Source organism: Pangasianodon hypophthalmus, chromosome 22, assembly GCF_027358585.1.
Source record: "Pangasianodon hypophthalmus isolate fPanHyp1 chromosome 22, fPanHyp1.pri, whole genome shotgun sequence".
NCBI classification, from domain to species: Eukaryota; Metazoa; Chordata; class Actinopteri; order Siluriformes; family Pangasiidae; genus Pangasianodon; species Pangasianodon hypophthalmus.
The window spans coordinates 14,921,863-14,942,853 of NC_069731.1; the positions used below are offsets into that span (position 1 = coordinate 14,921,863).

General features: G+C 39.0%; 1 protein-coding gene across 4 annotated transcripts in view; it reads right to left on the minus strand.

Annotated features, from left to right (window-relative positions):
* ncoa2 (nuclear receptor coactivator 2) overlaps positions 1–20,991 on the minus strand; it is a 59,862-nt gene that overhangs the window by 4,999 nt on the left and 33,872 nt on the right. For 3 of the 4 annotated variants that reach the window (XM_026937935.3, XM_026937934.3, XM_026937936.3), the window contains exons 5-21: positions 18,459–18,562; positions 13,339–13,516; positions 11,530–11,697; positions 10,592–10,693; positions 9,885–10,025; positions 9,272–9,419; positions 8,097–9,159; positions 7,712–7,877; positions 6,393–6,596; positions 5,780–5,923; positions 5,479–5,629; positions 4,956–5,112; positions 4,036–4,329; positions 3,266–3,343; positions 2,972–3,164; positions 1,712–1,883; positions 620–737 (exon numbers count right to left, since the gene is read on the minus strand). In XM_026937935.3, coding sequence (XP_026793736.3) covers positions 620–737; positions 1,712–1,883; positions 2,972–3,164; positions 3,266–3,343; positions 4,036–4,329; positions 4,956–5,112; positions 5,479–5,629; positions 5,780–5,923; positions 6,393–6,596; positions 7,712–7,877; positions 8,097–9,159; positions 9,272–9,419; positions 9,885–10,025; positions 10,592–10,693; positions 11,530–11,697; positions 13,339–13,516; positions 18,459–18,562 — 3,581 coding nt within the window. The remainder of the gene's footprint in view (positions 1–619; positions 738–1,711; positions 1,884–2,971; positions 3,165–3,265; positions 3,344–4,035; positions 4,330–4,955; positions 5,113–5,478; positions 5,630–5,779; positions 5,924–6,392; positions 6,597–7,711; positions 7,878–8,096; positions 9,160–9,271; positions 9,420–9,884; positions 10,026–10,591; positions 10,694–11,529; positions 11,698–13,338; positions 13,517–18,458; positions 18,563–20,991) is intronic. The other variant, XM_053227919.1, reaches the window with a different exon arrangement.

Genomic DNA, 20,991 nt, shown 5'->3' on the forward strand with positions numbered 1-20,991 from the left:
TTTGTAGAGCTAAAAATGTACTAGTAATATGCTTCTGTTCATTGGTCAGAAATATATAGATGGGGGGAAAAAATGGAGAATGCAAAGCCATCATTCAATAAATTACTATAAAATTATATAAATTAATGGATTAAAACATGATGTGCGTTGCATACAACTTTTAATTGATCTTTTTTTATTCGCCCAAATATCTAGAACACATCCCATCTCTGGCATCTGACATTTAAGGTTTTTCAACTAATGTTACCTTTTAAGATGAACTGTGATAAGAACTCGTCTAGTGTTTGGTACAAAACCTCTCTCAAATTCTCAACTAACATGAACTAGCTAAGCAAAACAACATTTCAAATTATGGACTGCAGTAAAATACTCGCAGGTTGTCTGGCGTACACTCTGTTAGTATTTAGTCCCGCACTACCTGTAGTTTCAGGAAAGCTCACTTAAGCAAGATTAAAGAAAATGTTTAGGATGAGACCTTTTTTTTTTTTTTTTTATTAGAGCCTCAAATAGCTAGAGAGGACAAATCTCAAGAGACAAGAGACAAACTGGGGAAAACATCTGCAACTCTTTACCTTCCAAAACAAACTAAAGTGTGTGTGTGTGTGTGTGTGTGTCTAACCTGCTCCGTGCCCATCTGGCCCATGCTGCTCATGCTGTTGGTGTTGGGAGTCATGGGCACATTCATGCTCATGCCGTTACTGTTATACACACCGCTGCTGGCTTGCTGAGTGTACATGCTGTGGAAAGAGGAGCAGAAAAACAACAGCAGTCACACAAAGTAAAACCTTGTCCTGCATTTATCTGCAGAATGTTTGGCAACATTAATAAAACTCAAATTTCAATGAGCTTTTATGTATGTATGTATGTATGTATGTATATTTATATATATATATATATATATATATATGTACACACACACACACACACACACAGTGGGGTCCACTTTTTTTTATTTAAAATTAGAAATAAACAAAACGTTTTGGAATTTTGAAATATTTAAAACAAGATATTTTAATATTCAAGATTCTGCACTATTTCTAGGTCATTAATTTAAACGTAAGCAAATGTGTGATATTGACCATGTTAACTGCTTTGTACAAAAGGTCAGATTTTCCTTATGTCTAATCTCTTCTATCGTTCAGAGGACACTCTGATGGATTTGATCTAAAATGATTCACAAGGTTTTGCACAAACTTGTGGATTCCATACCAGCTCGAGCGCACTGTCATTAAAGCAAAAAAAGTGGATTATACTAAATACTGAGAAACTCTAAAATTTATGTAAATATTTCAAAGATTCTACTTTTCGCCCAAATTGTTGTATTAAGTTAGAAAAGAATGCAAAATAGAAGCATTTTCACTAGTGTTCTCACACTTTTGGACCCCACTGTATATTAAAAATAATCTTGATTGAGGAGTCATCACTCTGGTGTTCTTTACCACAGCTTCAACTGTTATTTACCAATACTGTTATCTCTTATGTTTTTATTTATATCAACCAAAAATCAAATATTGAATAATACATATGCATATCACATGTCCGTCTGCCTTCTGATAACCACCGATTTTTCTGATCTTCATTAGAAATATGAATATAAAAAATGATTAAACATTATTCACCTTACACAGTCAGCGAAATTCAAACCTGGGTCAAAAGATCATAAGATCATAAGGTACAACGTGTGAGCATGTGTGTGTGCGGGTGTGTCCACCTGTTGGCGTTCATGTTGCCCTGCGTCCAGCCGTTCATCTCTGGAGACGACTGAAATGTGGCATTACCCTGTTGCATCATGGGGCTTTGGGCGTGACCCATTCTAGGGGACACAAGGGGACTCTGAGGGGTCGCTGCACCTCCGAACCCTCCGTCAGGCTGCTGAGTTATTCCTAACACACATGACACACATATAACACAAATGATCAGTTGCTCTTCATTTTTGCACAAAAAATAGGAAGAAAGAAATTAGAAATTATTTTATGGCTGCTTTAATTTTAGTTCTGAACCAAAGTTTCTAGTTTTAGTATTAATTTAATTTTAGTATTACATTTTTTTTTAATTTCTGTTTTACAGAAATGTATATATTTTTTTGTTTTAACTATATTTCTGCTGACTAGGCATGACTAAATTTAACAGTGGCCAGTTTGACACGTGATACCCTGAACCACGTCACAGATATATCTATCCATATCTCGAAATATATTTATACTGACATTTTATATTGTTTTGATATTTTACAGGAAGCTTCTATAATAAATACATACTGTCCAAATCCGCTATTAACTTTATACCACATCTTCTCTGACTCTTCTGCCCTCTAGTGGCTCCACTATTATTTTCTAGGGGAAGAAATTCAATCGATAACCAATCAATAGCTGAAAACACTTTAGTTTAAACAGATGAACTAAATTAAAATGTGATTTCAAAGAAATGCAGCCAATCAGAGGGCAACTGTCCAGATTATGGGTGGAATAATGCGGTAAACTGCTGTCATGTATGGAGTGATACATAAGAAAGTAAGTGATTATAATGGCAGCTACAACAGTTAGCTATGAAAGATGGACAAAAGGATGTCAGCATGTGTTAGACAGAAAACAGTCTGTTTGATTTACTGAGCATCTGAAGCTGAATGTGGTTAGATGGATAGACATTTTGACAGTTTGCACAGAATACTGAACTAGTGGCTTTCAGCTTCTCTTCGTTGTTATCTTCGATAGTCTCATAGCTCTAGCGCAAGCCTTCAGACACCAAACATGTCTTGGCTGATTTGCAGTCTAAACATGTGTCAACTACTTGTGTGAAATTTATTTTTGGTCTGTTTCTTTTAGGCTTTTTTTACCTTATAGATGATGATTTAACATCCAGACCTGATTGTGTTAATTAGAAGCGCCACTGGGTTACAGAAAAGCACTACATAAATAAAATGTAATATAATAATTATTATATTATTATCATGATGATAGTGGCAGGCCTGTACCATAGTTGGGCGTGTAGGGGAAGTGTGTAGGGTTGGCATGGGCGATCTGGGCGCCGCCCATGGTGCCGGCAGCCATATTGGATGGCACATTGAGGCCCTGAGGTCGCATGCTCATGCTGCGCTGCCTCTGACGCAAATGATTACTGAGCATCTCCCTCTGACGCTGCGCAAGCATCTGAGCGTTAATGGTCCCCTGAGAGAGGAAAAAAAAAAACACGAAACATTTGACTACAATGTGCAATATTTCTGACAATATGTCACTGGGTTCTGCTTTTTCACTTTGTTAGGACGAACCTGATTCGGAACATTAGGTCTTAGAGGTAGGTTCATGTTTGACACTCCAGTCATCTGATTCATCATAGGCTGGCGATTCTGCAGCGGAATACAGAAAGAGAGAGAAATCTGTAATAGCACTGAATTCATGTTCTAAATAAATAAATAAATAAATAGTGACCTACATGGCAGGTGGACCTGATTAAAAAGTCAGATACAAATATCCAGGTTTTAATTAATCTTCATGCACAGTATGCAGACTTACATTTAAAAAAAAATCACTTAACACAACATGGAGCTTAAAAATGAATAAAATAAAATAAATAAACACAATAAAATAAGGAATTAAGGTCAAGCTGCAGTTCCTTAATCACCCAGCAGGGAGCAGTATAGTCTGCAGCCGTAAATTATCAGGGTTCTAAAATAACTTAATATAAACCTATGTAAAGTGCTTACTGAATAAATTTACTAATATCATTTTTTTTTTGAAAGAAATCATCTTGCACTGTGTAATAATTACAACATAAAATTAGAAACCTAATGCAACACTGCATATCTATATATCTATATCTATATATACAGACTTTAGAAATTTATAGTTTTATATATATATATATATATATATATATACATACACACATATATATATATATATATATATATATATATATATATATATATATATATATATATACACAGTATGTATACTGTATAATTTTTTTTTTGTAAAAAGAATGGCATTATTATTGTGCATAATGACATGCTGATTTATGGTTGTCAGTGTCCTTTACCTGCTGTGCTTGTAGTCTGTGCTGCAGCTGCAGTCTGAGTGCATTAGGTTGATTTGGGACGCTCCCGGGTGGCCGGAGACCTGGTCTGTGCTGCATACGGATCATGGGAAATCCTGGCCTTGGCCCTCCAACTCCCCCAATGCTATGGTAACCAGCGTCCTGTATTGGAGCGAAGCCTCCTGGTGTGTTATGGGAAGGTGGAGCAGCGTACTGCTGTTGAGGGTAAAGGGGCTTCTGGTCCATCAGCAGGTTTTGATCCTGACCTGGGAATAGTTCAGGGTCTAATGACGGAGCCTGAGAGAAAAACACACACAACATACAGTCATCAACAATAAGCCACTACAGGAACAAGGGCAGATTTGACATTTTGTTCCAGAGTTGATACTGTACAGATCAGGAACAGGCAAGAAGAGGTGTATGAAGAAGAGCAGGGGCAAAAGCAGGGAGAACAGTAGGAGGAGGAAGAACAGGAGGAAGAACAGTGAGAGAACAGGGGGGGAAAGCAGGATAAAGAGCAAAAGAAAGAGAAGAAGTGTAGGAGGAAGTGTAGGAGGAAGAGCAGGAGAAAGAGCATGGGGAAGAGCATGGGGAAGAGCATGAAGAAGGCAGGGGTAAGAGCAGGACGAACAGCTGGAGAAAGATAAAAAGTAAGAGCAAGAGGAAGAGGATCGGAAGAGCAGGAAGAAGAGCATGAGGAACAGCAGGAGAAAGATCAAGAGGAAGAGCAGAAAGAATAGCAGGAGAAAGATCAACAGGACGAGCAGTAGGAACATCCTGGAAAAAAAACAGGAGAAAGAGCTGGAGGAACAGAGGGAGAAAGAGGAAGAGCAAGAAGAACAGCAGGAAACAGAGAAAGAGCAGGGAAAAGCAGGAAGAAGAGCAGGGAAAGAGTAGAAGGAAAATGTAGGAGGAAGTGTTACCTGTCCCACGAGTGCTGGAATGCCCAGAGCTCGATCAATCTCCTCCAGACCATCAAAGTCTTTGAGGGCAGTGTAGAGCTGATTAAGTAAAGCACCTTCATCAGCAGGTCCTTCAGCTGCACACAGCACATCTTCCTGTGGGGTACCATACAGGGACCTGACACACACACACACACGCACACACACACACACACACACACACACAGACATGTACAGACGCGCACACACACACACAGACACACAAAGAGCTATATATAAACTGACCCAAAACACGCATGTGCAATAAGAAATTTATCAACTAACATTTTATCACGGTTTACGCTGTTGACTGAAATACATCGCAAGTTAAAATATGCCCTAACATGTTGCATACCTTTCTGTGTGGTTAGGAGGTGTGTTGTTACTGAAGTGTCCAATAAAACAATGTCATGAGAATATTGTGATATATTATACAGTATAACCAATCAACATGCACTGCATAATGTGCCTTATTTGTCTATGTCTGTGCGTTTGTGTGTGCTACCTGTTAGGATCTCCAAATGCCACCTGCTCAATGGGCATCATGCTGTCAGGCCACGGAGCTGTCTGATTGGGTGGAGCTGTCTGATTGGGCGGAGCCTGTTGCTGTGGAAATGTAGGGCCTGCCAGACTCATGTCCATTTCCATAGACTGGGCTGTAAGAGGAAAGTCAGAGAGAGACAGATAGACACACACAAGGGGACACAGATGGACACACCCTAAGAGTTTTAAGTCCTTGATTAGACCTAATCTGCATTTCGAGGACACTAAGCGTATGTATATGTATATGTACATTAAATGCATACCATTGGGCATCATCTGGCCCTGCAGCATGGGCCTTGCTCCTGGTTGGCTGCTGGGCCTAATTGGCATGTTTGTGTTTTGCACCATGCGTCCCTGCAGCGCCCCCTGAGGGGAGGGACTGCTCACACCCTGAGACGCCCAAACATCTGAGAGAGTGTGAGAGAGAGAGAGAGAGACCATTTCTGTGATGATCCCTGTCCAAATTGCTTAATATACAGACTCTTTCAAACATTTATTTGTAGATCATTTATAAACATTATACTTTTTTAAAATATTTCATATTAAAGTGTGAGACCTTCCTACTGAAATAAACTGAAGGAATGTTGGTCAATAGAGCTGAACAGTCAGGTTCAGTTAGTAAAAATACCATTTAGTTTTGCCATTGTGAATTTAACTAGCATTAATATGTAAACCTGTTACAACTCACTCGCGATGAGCTGGGAGATTTTTCCATACATTTAATTGCTACATTTTTAAAATCTATCCTATTATCCCATTCTCTTTCTTAATTTTCAGCTCCATCAGCTCCAGCTCCAGGAAACACACCTGTAGATACAATAACAGTGTCTCCAGTGTTATTAAGTGTCATGGACTCTTCTGCTAAAAGGTGCTTACCTGCCATGTTGGCCTGGTTGGTCATGATGCCTTGATTTCCTATCATGCCTTGCTGCTGCTGCTGCTGCTGCTGGATGAGTGAATATGGAGTGGTGTTCCTCATAATTGGATACTGACCCGGCGAGCCTTTAGCTGAGACATTCATGTCCAAAGACACACTCCGCATGGGAGGAACCCGACCCGGAGGCCTCGGGCCACTGAAATCTAAACAAACATGCGCACATACACACACACACAGTCACACGCACGCACACATTACACAAGTTAAAGTGACAAATGATTTGTAGCACTTAATATGAGAAGCATATAAACAATTTGATGCATTTTCAATAACTGAATATGTTTTCTCTCTCTCTCACACACATGTGCATGCACACACAGTGAGTACCAACAAGTATGGTGCAGGTAGAATTAGCAATAATTTTGTGTGTGTATGTGCGAGAGTGAGTGAGGAGGACAAGGCGCTCTATGGACTGTTGCGTAAGAGTAAATTGTCAGAACAGTTTATAGCAGAGACGAAGGGAATAAGCAAAGAGGGAAAGTAGGGAATTAGAACTTGTGGCTCTTTTTTTGTGTGTGTGTGTGTGTGTGTGTGTGTTCCTACCCTAATCTCTCATTAACGTGTGTGAGAGTGTGAGAGAGGCAGGGCTAAGTCACATGCTTGGATTGTTTGCGAGTGTATGTGTGTGTGTAATACCCAAGATTTCAGCTGAAAGTCTGTGTATAGTGTATAAAAACACAGACACGCACAACACGTTCAGAGCTGTGAGTGTGGATGTGGTGTAAACGAGTAGGTGTAGTACAGCACTGTAGACAAACAGTACTTACTGCTATAATAACAGGAATTAAAGAGGGGAAGAAGGGTAAAAATATAAGTATTAATATAAACACAATGTGTCATCCATCTCTCTCAGGCATATGAATGAAACAGGACCACAGCTGAGGAAATATTATTTGGCTGGTGAACCATTCTCAGCACAGCAGTGACACTAAATTGGTATTGTGTGTTGCTTCTCTGTTGTACTTCTCTAATGCCGCACCCAGATTACTTTCTAAAGCATTGCGCAAAAGTTGAAACAGCTGACCCAGCATGTGGACCTCCCTCCCAGTTTTGTAGTCCATGAATTTTACGAAAGCTGCTTTACTAGAAAAACTGGCGGAAAATTTTGTAACTATACATCAGCCTCATAAATGACCTCGATATGATGACAATTCATGATTCATGATATGATGGAATTTCCTGTAATAAGCCTGGACCTCTGCAGTTTTGGTTTTGTGTGTGTGTGTGTGTGTGTGTGTTGGGTGTGAGAGAGACCCACTCGGTACTGCTCTGGGCTGTACCCCGCCCTCTCCTGTGATCTGCAGAATGTCATTGATGATTGCCTGCTTATCGACAGCAGCTGGCAGTGACATGGGACGAGCTTCAGAGAAAAAACCTGGTTGACTGTTCTGCAGGTCATCCAGGATATCATCCAGCTCGCTGGACTGTTAAAAAACACACACACACATACACACACACTTGAAACATTTACATACCTCACTCTTGTACATAAATATCATTCCTATTAATGTCACTGAATAATTCATTGTAGTTCATAGTATAGGATAAGCATAAACACCTTCATCTGCCATTTTGACAAGGAAACTGTAACTGCAAGGCCTTCTGGGTAAGTCACCATCAATTCCAACCAGGTCGAAACTTACCTGCTCTGCCTGTTCATATCCTCCATCCGGTTTCTCCTTCTTCACAGTGACCATGTTACTCCCCTCCACCTTAATCTCTCCCGTCTCTGTCTTTATTCCCTTGTCCTTAATCGTGTTCTCGTCATTGTCCAGCAGGTAGCGCAAGAGGGCATTGTCCTTTTTTTTCGGACTCACCGCTTCCTGTTTGATGATGTCGGCCACGTTGGTTCCGTCATGGCTCGGTTCTTTCCCTGTCGCCTCGGCCGTGATCTTTGCCAAGTCCACCGGTGACGTGCTGTTCTGCAGAAGCCGGTGCAGGATTTTGTGCTTCTCCTTTAAGGAGGTAGCGCTGGTTCCTGATGTGCCAGGTTGATGCCCGGTCATCAGTTCCTTCTCAGGAGCAGGTGAAGGTGAGGACTCCATGTTCTCGTTTTTAGTGGTGAGAAGCTGGAGGAGCTTTGTGTGCCCTTTGCTTTCATGGATCTTATTTTCGTCTGAGCTGTTGAACTGACCCAGGTTGCCTTTTTCATCCCTTTGATGCCCGGCGTTGTCGTTTTCATGCCCGTCATGCCCGTTTCCACTTTGCTCATGCTCCCCAAATGACTCCATTTTGGGCAACACTTGAGAACCAACTCCTCCTGAGGCTGGTGATTCTAATTTTTTGGAATCAGGTGAGCCCAGAGACTGGCTAATGGATTGGCACTCGCTAAGAGCCTGAAGGGCATTAAGGGAACTGCTTGTGAACACTTGACTACTGCCGTTGCCTGGGCACATGCCTGCGGGTGAATGGAGGGGATTGGTGGGGGCAAACTGGGCTGGGGGTAAACGGGGCGAGCTGGTTACAGGACTGGGGCGATGCGATGGACTGCTCATTTTCATTGGGTATCCAGTGCCCTGAGTGGTGCCTGGGCAGCCAAAACGGAAATCTTTATGGACTCCTGGAGACGAGAAGGCATGAGTGTTGCTACTAACTATGCCCTCCTGACCCTGAGCATTTCCGCTCATTGGATTAGGGGAGGTCATTGTGGTCAGTGGCGTCATGGGTTTGCCCAGGTCAGGTGCCATGCCACATACAGTTGACTCTCTGGGGGGAGAAATATTTAAATAAATAAATACATACATTCCAAACCATTATTCTGGTAGACGAACACACACACACTGTATTGCACATGCGCACACACAGACACACTGTGTACCTCTGGAGAATGTGTAGTGACATGTAAAGCTGCGGCTCGTTGGTGGCCGGAGAGCGGACGAGTTTGCTCTTGGTGTGAGCCGAGACGATGGTGCCATCAGAGAGGGAGAACCGATAGATGGGACTGAACGCCTGGCCATGTCTCAATACTACACACAGGAAACAAACACACACAGTTTGAACACACTCTTAGAGTGTAAAGTCCGCTCCAAAAGTCTAAGTGCATTACTAGGAGCTATTATCGTTTCAATATTAATCAAAAACTGTACGTTTGAATAAACAGGCTTGTTAGACTAAGTAAAATATCTCCAGTTCTCAAAGGAACTGAAAGCGAAAGTGCAGTAAAATTATTTTTATGTGGCGCACTAGGGAAGTTCACATGTGAATAAACGGACCAGTTCCTAGAAAGGCTCACTTTGCACCATCATCAGCACTGTTCCAGTGGATAAAGAGTAACTGTGCTAGAATTGCAATCTTGTCGGATACATATTATTTTGACAATTATTTGATAGTTGACGTTAAAAATAAAAAATGACTGTGTGGATTTTGGACCTTTGTACATGTTTACAGCATTATTTTATTGTTATTGCTGGTAAAATTCATTAAGTTCAGACCTTCTTGCTGGTGACGTTTGGCATAAGAAATATCCCCGTCGTTCTGTAGGTGAAAGCGCTGAATACATCTCCTTACTAAGTCTTCCCATCCAGGCTTCATAGAGGCTCGTAACATAGTGGTGTCCAACGACGTGATCTTCCCTACAGACAAACACACACACAAAGCACATTTCATACTCTGATTTTTTTCTAACTTGTATACTTGTTAACATATTTCAAGTTAAACCACAAAACTTTCCCATGTTGGTCAGTTTGAATTATATCACAGTTCTGTCGAACCGGATTGGTCAGAAGGTATTGAATAATTTTCTGTAACAGCAGCTCTGTCAATAGTACTGGCTGTAATAGTAATTCCAATTTATCTTGGGCCACATTGATTATTTTCCTATAGTACCATTTCCCCAAATGTTTTATTCCTTACTTGCTACTGACGTCATAATATGTGCTGACCAATCACAGGCTTCGCTTCAATTCTCAATAAGCAGAAGTGTGTACTGAAGAGGCAGATGCCACTTTTGCTCTCTATTTTCTTGCTTTCTTTTTAGCCCTTTGTAAACACAAGGCACCTCTATATTAATTTTATTAAAGTGTTTTCACTAGTCTCTGTCCCTCTTTTCTGTCTTTTTTTTTCTTCTTAACTGTGAGTGTTCCTTTTGTGGCTGTAAAGTGACTCATTGTTGTGTATGTGTGTGTTGGCATGGTGTTACCTTGGAGATCTTGCCGTGTGGTGAAGCTCTCGTGTGTGGGGAGCATTGGTCGCTCCTTCATAGGTACTCTCCTCGCTACACAGATCAGACACGACTGCAGATCTGCAGAGAGAGAGAAAAAAAGAAAGAGGAAGAAACAGAGACGGGGTTTGTTTAAAGGACAGGCAGTGATTTGACCCCCAATCAATAATGAATGATATGGTGGCCCTGTGATCTATGTGTGTGTGTGTGTGTGCGTGAGAGAGAGAGACCAACAGGAGCTACATGGCAGTACGTGACCTTTGAGCTGTACGTTGCCCTGGCGACGCTGTAGACATCCAGTTAGAGAATCCATCAGTCTCACGCACATCCACACACACCCACACACACATACACACACACACACACACTCCTATCACCTGATACTGGCTCTGTTCCATGCATTATCGTTCCTACTGCTTTCAGTGAAATTTCACCTGCCGTTTTTTATGTGATATGAACACACAGTGTGTCGCTACTGCTAATGTTCATTATTGGCTCATGAATGTTCAATACGCATTTGACTGAGTAAGGGTGTGTACAAGTGTGGAATGTTCTGAGTCACAGATCTATACGAAAAGTAATGCAATGTATGCAATGTAAGAATGGGATTTATATCAACCATAGGAAGCTAGCAGGAAAGATTTGTGTGTGTGTGTGTGTGCGCGCACTGAAGAAGATTCCAGAACAAGGCAGAAAGCTGTACAGCCTCAAGAATAATGTTTTATCAGTGATTAAATCTAGCAGCCTATTCTCTGAGGAGAAACGACTGTACAGTGATAACCGTTGTACATTATTTATTATTTTATTACTCATTGTATATGAGGAAACAAACTGTGTATGGTCTAATTCCTGATTCTCCTGCTCACTTGCTGAATAAAGAGCTTGTGGTATGTGATTAGTGAGTCGTGTTTTCTCACCCTCTCCCTCCTCTTTAATGGATTTGGGTTCTGAGACAGTGAAACACTGCATGGTTTCATATTTCTGTGCCTCCTGCTCCTGCGCCTCCTCTGGGTTCACCAGCATGCGGCATGTAAACGAGTGACTGTTCCTCCTGGAGCCCTCGCTCGACCACGGCACGCCATTCACTGACACACAGCAACATTAAAGAATAAATACAGAGAAACAACAACTACTAATACTAAATACTAATAATACTAATACTATTTATATTTATTTATTTAATAATACTAATACTACTAATAATATACGTTGTGGTACCACACTATACGTTACTATTCTTTTAACTACTATAGTTGCATGTTATGGTATTATAAACTACTAATCTATAAGCTAATATTCTTTCAGTACATTATAATATACATTACTGTACATTATTGTAACATAGTATAAATTGCTTTATTATAGGCTAATATACTTATTATACTTAAAATAATATGTTTATTATATTTTATCATACTATAAGCTATATTATAAGCTAATATACTAACTATACTATAGGTTCCTATACTATAACCTACTATATTTTTTGTTCAGATCTTAAGTCTCTATAGCATAAGCTAATATACTTTTAATATACTATTAATAACTATACTTCAACCACTATACAGTGCTATACGTACTGTATATTACATGTATACTATGACCCGCAACATAAAATGGCAATCTACTGTAAGTTACTGTAAGTTACTGTACTATAGCAATGTACTATAGATTACTATACTTACTAAATGTTTCCTTAACATATGCTTCTATAAGTATATATACCTACTATACTTACTGTATAACAGTAGAAGCTGCTATACTAAAAGCTAACGTATTTACTACAAGCAACTATACTGTAACCTGCTATACTTACTGTATATTATATGTATACTATGATCAACTATATTAAATATCTATACTTTATCAATACTCTAAACCTAATGTACTTACTATACTATGTTACTTTAGTATATGCAGCAATAAGCTAATATACCTACTATACTAAATATAAGTTAATACAAGTTACTCTACTTACTGTATAATACTGTATTATGTATATATGTACTTACTATAAGAAACTATACTGTAACCTGTTAGACTTACTGTGTATTACATATATATGATCCGCTATAAGCTAATATACCTAAGGTACTATACTAAATATAAGGTTCTACAAATGACTATACTTATGTTTAGTACTTTCATGTATACTTATGTATAATAGTACATGTACTTACTGTTCTATAAGACACTATACTGTGTATTACATACAAATATATTTATAGATTTATATATATATATGCTATACTTGAACCTAATGTACTCACTATACTATAAACTACTATACTTACTATGTAGCTTTAAGCTAATTTACCTACTATAAGTTACTACAAGTTACTATACTTAATGTATGTTTTTAATATACAGTATATACTGCTATGCTATGAGCTAATGTACATATTACTTTAATATACTTTACTATAATTTCCTCTTATTCAGAGAGACTTAACGAAGTGTTTTGTCATCTCTGTCAAAAACACCTCCTCATGCTTCTATTTTATAATCTACTGTACTATAAGCTAATACACATAATACACTACCAGATACTATAAGCTGTCGTTCTGGGACATTTTGAAACCTATATATTTATAAAACTTCAAGATCTTATACTGTAGAAATGTATAATTCTAAGGTCTTCACTTACTATAGGTCAGTCTAGTATAAGAACTGTCTAGCATTATTTTAAAGAAGAAGGTAAAGGAGGAGAGTGTGAAGCTGTTTACCGAGTGATTTAGGCAGCAGGTTCTTAATAAACTCTGCGTGGTCTCCTACGTGTAAAATGCTGTAAACACTTGTGTTCATAAGCTCCTCCTGATTGTAGCGCAGGTACTGGGACACATTTTCCGACACAAACACAATGTTCCCCTCCATGTTCACCACAAAGAAGAAGCCATCCAAGGCCTAGAACAGAAAAAAAAATAGTACATTTAACCTTAAATCTTAAATAATCTTAAATAGAACATAAACTAGGATATGCATAAAGAGCATAATCATGTATCAGGAAGCCAATAGCACATCATTTATTGCATAGGAATTATTTCTCACACAAACAGGCAGAGAAATGATGGGAGAAAGGGAACAGCCGAATAAGACTTTGGGAACAGATGAATAAGTGTGATTGATGTGAAATAGTGTGGTTCTGGTGATCAGGTATGTCATTGGTATGTCAGCTGTGTGATCTTTGCCTATTTAATGTATGTAACCATGTGGGAAATTTTACTTCAATACTTCAAGCCTTGTTTTACATAGAAATTCGCAAGTTATTTATGATTAGCTGCTTACTTGAAGTATAATCCCTCATTGCAATGCTAGTAATACTACAAATGTTATTATCTGAGGACTGAACACTAGGAACAATGTGCTACAGTTTCTCTTTCTTCTCTCTTTTCTTTGCCAAAATGTTTTTTAAGACACAAATCATCTTCTCTGCGGTCCACAGCCGTGATGGTGTTCACTCACACACTTCATCTTATATTCTCCTTTTAAAAAATCCGCTCATCACAGTGTTTCTTATTGGCTGAATGCAGTACGGATGATAACACAGTGCATAACACAGAGAAGTGTACTCACTGAGTCAATATCAGGTTCATGGTTATAGAGCCAACAATTAACCCTGTGTTAACAGTTAACATTAGCAACACGTTTTTTGTAAATATATCCTGACCTTGCTTCCTTAGAAGTGATGTTTAAGTAATAGACATGAAAGCAGGTAAAGTAGCTCTGTGTGTGTGTGTGTGTGTGTGTGTGTGTGTGTGAGAGAGAGAGAGAGAGAGAGAGAGAGAGAGAGAAAGAAACAGAGAGCCTTAAGACCTGCAACAGCTGCTCGCCCTCATTCCCAATGCAGATTACAGGCTGCAGCTCTATCAGTGTGTGTCTGTGTGTGTGTGGGTTTTGAAAAGTAGCACTTGCGGTGTCTGACAAGGACGAGTCGGACGAGTGTTAATTGAAGGAGCGCCGCCTCAGTGAGCATATGTGTTCCCTTCTTAGCAATGCTCTTTCTCATTGCCCCAGGCCGTCTCTATGGATCTGATAGAAACACAGCTGATTGTAAATCCCTAATCTCTCATCTCTTTATCTTACATTGCCTACAGGTGTCAAGTTGCATTTAATATGCTTTAAGACCGTTTTAAAGCTATTTAAAATGTGTTTTAAGTCCTGATTAAATTACCCAGTTATGATTTATGATACATGAAGAAAAACTTTACAGAGAGTCAAGAATAAAAAAAACTAGAAAATCCTCCACAAGAGACACAGCATTAAAACGTGTTAAGGTTTTATGGCACAGTCAGTGAGCTTTGGATTTGTTGGCAGACACACATTTAACCAGCGAGTGTATCTCCTCTTCCATTTATGGTTGAGTCCACATTTCCTTAACATGTCTCTCTTTTTCAGAACCTACAGACACCCAGTACTCTATGACAATTAAATTAAGAATCCTGATATAAACCTCAAAGCTCCTGTCCACTCTTGGGAGTCATCCTGATGTGTGTGTGTGTGTGTGTGTGTAGGAGTGGAAATAAGAGATGGAGGAAATGTGACACCACTAACATCGCATTTCTGCTTCAGATTTACAAACAATAGCCATCTCTTAATAAATGTTTTATGTCACTTTTTTTCTCTGTGGTATACTTAAACTAGAGAGACAGATGAGGAGCAAGAAGAAAGAAAGAGAGAGAGAGAGAGAGAGAGAGACGTGGCTCTCAATGATGGTCATTTTAAGTACATAGTGCAGTGTAAACACACAGTGCTGACTCCACCTCTATCAGTTTACACAATAGCATGTTCAGAAATGTGCTGATAGATGAACGTTAGAGTGAACAGGCCGCTCGGCTCCGTCCCAAATCGCCACCCCATGGTGCTTACATAACCAACTCTACTACAGAGGGGAGAACGGTTGAGCTGCCAGGTTGAGTGGCTTCGACGCACACACTTATCAAAACAGAGAGGGCAAACCACACAAAGCACACACACGCACACACATGCAAACTCTGACTCCAGACCAGTTGGATAACAGGTAAACGAATCAAAAGAATTAACTCAATAAATGAAATGAAAAGTATATTGAATCAAATCTGCTGAATCAAATCTGCTGAATCAAACCGAAAGTAAGTACATGGAACCAAATCAACTGAATCATGTTAATTGACTCATGTCAATCAAACCAAATTTGTGAAATCATCTGACCCCAATTAAGTTCATTAAAACAAATGAATCAAGTTTTTTTTTTGCCAAAATCCCCATCAACTTGCTTTCACCTATAACAGGGAGGGAGTAGGCTAGCATGTCCATCCTCCGAGACGTAAAGCCAGCTATGACAACTTTACAAACTGCTGCTTGTGCTATATGACAGCGCAGCGTAATACACTCAGAGGAAAGCGATATCTGCGTGCTTCCTAATACATAAGCACACAGGCATCCATGATTGGCTCTGATTGACAGGTGAGAGAGTAACACCATCCCTCCCACACAGAGAGCAAAGCCAGTTACATGCTCTCAGACTCTCAGCCATGGATGGCTGAGGCATTTTAGGGATTGAAATTTGCAGTCTCTTAAGGATAGGGCAAACATTATGTAGCGCCACTCAGGAGCCAAAGTTGAATCAAGTTAATTAAATGAAGCCAGTTGAATTAAATGAAGTCAACTGAATCAAATCAACTGAATCACGAAATTCATATCAAAATAAGTGAATCAAATTAACCAAATTAAATCAACTGAATCAAGTCATTTGAATTAAGACAACTGAATAAACAGTTTTTTTTTTTTTTTACATTTCTACCTTATATGTGATTCATTTCATGTCTTATGTGTCTTATACGTAAACCGTAAAGCACTTTGAAAGTACAAAAGCACTGATGTTTATGAGTATAAACATTGTGATATTTTTAATAATTATATTATTGGTAATAATGCTATTTTGGCCACCAAGTGGTGAAAGACCAGCTGTGTCTCAAATCACATACTGTATCTACATGTGTGCGTAACGTGTTCACACTGGGAATTTCAGTGAGATTTTGGGCACTATTAATACCCGAATGATGTGCTAAAATCCCAGATAAACACTTCTTGCGCTCCACGATTGCAGCTGCTCTACATAAATGCAGTGGTGGACCATAAAACACAGCTGTGATTTACAATTTTTAAAATAGTCAAATACTCAGCAGCACCACGGATGATGCTCCTTTGATGGTGTGACTCAAAGATGTGAGATACCATGCAAAGACCATTTCTGTTTTCTGTCTTTTTTTTTTTTTTTTCCAAATTGAAGCTACATCAAAGTACTAGACAGTCAAGTAGATAGTATAGCAACGCACTGCATAGTGTATGATTTGAGATGGAGCCAAAGCTTTTTTTTTTTTTCCTATGAGTGTTTAATTAGTCACTGTCAAGAGTGCAGGTGTGTATCGTCCCTCTGTACTAAAGTCTCTCACAGATGGAGAAAGAAAACACACAGGATATTTTTAGCATCTGCTGTGTGTATACATCGATGCTGGACCTCTGGAGCTATAAATATTCCCTGATAAGCCGTGTGGTACATTTATGTATCCAGCTCAGCCTGTTTGCTTTAATATTCAACACACACTCATCATTACAATCTCAGGGTAATCTGATCAATTACACCCCCCACCACCACCCCTCAGTAATAACTGAATGTATTTTTAACCAAATTCTATCTTTAAATTTGAGAACTGGAAGCTTTTAATACATAAAAAGATTATACGATGTAGACACAAGGAGGCTGCCATGTCCCTGTTTGAACACCATTCGAATTTTCATAATTATTACATATTTTGGAAAAACAAAAAACAAACAAACAAAAACATCTATATTTAAAATGTTTAAGATCCCATGTTCTACTTTTAGTCACCTAGGAAATGTCAAATTGAGATATCAGTTGCGTAACCATGATCATGATTTTTGGCTTTCTCACAAGTAAGGAGTAAAACACTTCCAGGGCATGTATTTATAGGAAACATCAGTGACAGGTGGGGTGGGGTGATGGGCTGATCAGTGACAGGTGGGGTGATGCAGCCCGAAGTTAAATATTTCCCTAAAACTTCAATTGTAATGCTTTGCACCACAGCATTTTTCTAATGATTACAATTTTTTAGTAAGGGATGACGTCATAATTTTTAATTTTGGAAAGCAAAACAAGTTACTTCCTGTGATTACTTACATTAACAGCTATAAACACTCATTCCCTCCCTCGCCAGCCTTTCTTTCTCATGATACCGAGAAACTGCAAAGCACAACATCCTAAAGTCTTTCCCAGGCAAAGTTATAGCTTTAGCGCTGACTTACAAATCACTGGCACTGGAGACTCCTTCCAAAAATGCTAAATAAATGTCTCCTTACAGAAAATGTCACCATATCAAGAATTCTTTTAATTCGGTTTATGTTATGTGTCTACCATCCAAGTCTCGGTTTTAGGTGTTACTACAGAAATGATAACGTATTAAAACAAGTGCATTAATAAAACCTAATATGATTTGCCTTGTTGAAGCAGCAGTTACAGAAAATAAATCAATACTTTGTGAACAGATTTGAGAATTCAGTAGTGATGTGGTATGATTAAAAATAACTGCATACAATACTATTAGGCTTAGTTAAGTTTAGCTAATCGGCTAACTTTAGATAAAGGTTTTTTCTAATTCTGGTGCATTATATCACATTCTCTTCATTGTGTTTTAGCTGTTTGACCCACAGTACGAGACAGAGGCACAGGCAAAGACTGAGTGGAGTTCCAGCCTTTTCTTGTCCGTGCATAACCTCAGGTTTGGTGTATGTGTGTGTGCGTGTAACAGGGTCATTCTAACTCAGAACCCACATGCGGGAACAGACCCACCTCCAGCATCATTGGTCCGAGGGCATCTTTGTCAATAACACTTTGGCCTGTGGACGAGACATCGGCCTTCTGCACCTCGTCCTCACTGCACACAGCCGCTTTCTCTGAAAAACACACACAGAGAGACAGATACACACATTAGAAAGTCAAATCCACCTAAATCAAACAGAATAAAGCAATGAAAGGGTTTAGTGTTAATAAACAGGATAAAAATATTTAAGGTTAAAATAGGGGTAAAACTACATACATATGTGCCCAGAGTGCACACTACTAAAGCCACTGATTTTTGAAAATATTTAAAACTTTCTTGAAAATATGTGACAAAAATAGATTATTTTTTTCCTGTGCATAATCCTTTTTTAACTTGAAATGTTAAATTAAAAAGGTCTTCTAATACTAATCCATAATAAACTCTGAAATGTTCTTTATTTTACACTCATAAAATTAAGGCAAAGTTGCTTTAAATTAACTAGTCTCATCTAGCTACATTAGCTGGCTAGCTAATGTTTGTAGACAAAACAGTCTAGTTAACTTAGCATGTTATTCTTTCCTCAATGTTAGATAATACACACATAAGCTAACACCAGTTAGTTTTGTAGCTGTTAATAGAAGGAAATAAAACTTGTGCACATATTTATAAAGTGGTGTTTATTTTTCAGCGTGGTGAGGGAGCACCAAAATGGCAGCTAAGTGGCTTCACAGCACTGTGAATAAATGCTAGGTCTCAAAACATCAAGAACTATGGGCAAAATCTCAAAGACAATTCAAATAGAGCTGGAGATTTCATTTTTAAAGTTAAGAGAGTCACTGACGTTATCTTGTGGATATACTGTGAAGTGTTACTTGAAGAATCATTAGCTAAGTTAGCTAGCCAATTTTCTGCATGTTAACTTACTAGACTAAACTATTTATTTGACACACATTTCACACACATTATTTGAAACACAGTTCAGTCTCAGCTCTCTGAATGGTTAATTCACTGAGGAACTGATTTTGTAAATCATTCTGGCAGATTTTGTCAAAGCACTAAAGCACAGTGCTAGTTAATGAGGTGTTTGACTAGCCTGTTAGCTTTAGCACCATTTTTAAACTAACACGTTACAAACACAATGAAGGCATAAGAAACTTCAGATGGCAAGACTTTCTGCATTAACCAAAAATATTTTCTGACTAAAATGCCATATAATGATGATTGAAGATTTTTAGGGTACATGAGAAATGATAAATAGGTTTGCTAACATAGATATCCACAACATCTCAGAAAAGTGTATTGTGACTATTTATAATATATTTTATAATTTACGACAACCTTCATCATATCAGGGTTATATCATATCACATACTGTATCTACATGCGTGCGTAACATGTTCACACTACCCATATCATTCAGGGTCATCATATTGCCTAGCTCTACTATATTACATTTCTTAAATAAACAGACCGGTATAAATAGGCCAAAATGAATGACAAAACCATTCAGTCTATGTGGGACTCTTACATCTGCTAGCTTCAGTAGTGCTCCATCTGTCACCTACTGAAGCCTCGGACATGGCTGAACAGAAAGATCAGGAAGTCACAATTTTTCGTGATGACTGAATTTTATACGTGAAAATTTGAGAAACATTTGACGCAATGATATTTTTCAGGTATATGATGGCATATGCTCTTGAAGGAGCCACAAAAATGTTGCATTTAATAAGAATCTAATAAGAGTTTAACACTCAGTTTTTGAAAGTGCATCAAAGGTGCTCTGATTCATCTTGGCTACACTGCGAAAGCTCATTGTATATACTGTATCTAATGTATCTAATGCTCATCTGATTAGTTTAATCAGCATCTGAGGGAGTCGGATGTAGCAGGAATGTGCTGTCCAGATCCTGATTAGCAGATTAACTGTGCTGGGATGACGCGTAGCCATACGACAGAGCTGTCTGTGTGTGTGTGTGTGTGTGTGTGTGTGTGTGTGTAGCAGCAGCACTAGAGGCTGTGTGCTCAATCACTGAGTCTCTCCTCCACTATTTTACTCCCACTGGATCGCTGACGCTCGCTTCACTCTACGACATGATGACGCCACCAGAAGTGCGCTTATCAATCACAGGCTGTGTCCCAAACCACATGCTACCACACTAAATATAAAATCAAAATAGTATTCTGTTTGTGGTACATACTATTTAAGTATTTAGCAAGTGGTGGTAGCTAGGTTAAGTGTTTGGCAGACAAAACAAGGCTTCCCAGGTTACCATGACAACTGGCTGCTGCCAGTGGCTACTTCCCAAACTGCACGTTACTGTACTAAAGTGTATGTGAAATTAGAGAGAGAGAGAGAGAGGGAGAGGGAGAGACGGACTGCAGCCACTGGCGTGAGCTTTGCATTACATTGCTCACTATTACATAACCCAAGATCAGTGAGTCTCTCTCTCACACACACACACACACACACACACACACACAGTGAGTCAGGAACAACCCCCAGCATTGGCATGACTCATCTACACGCACACACATACACACACACACACACACACACACACA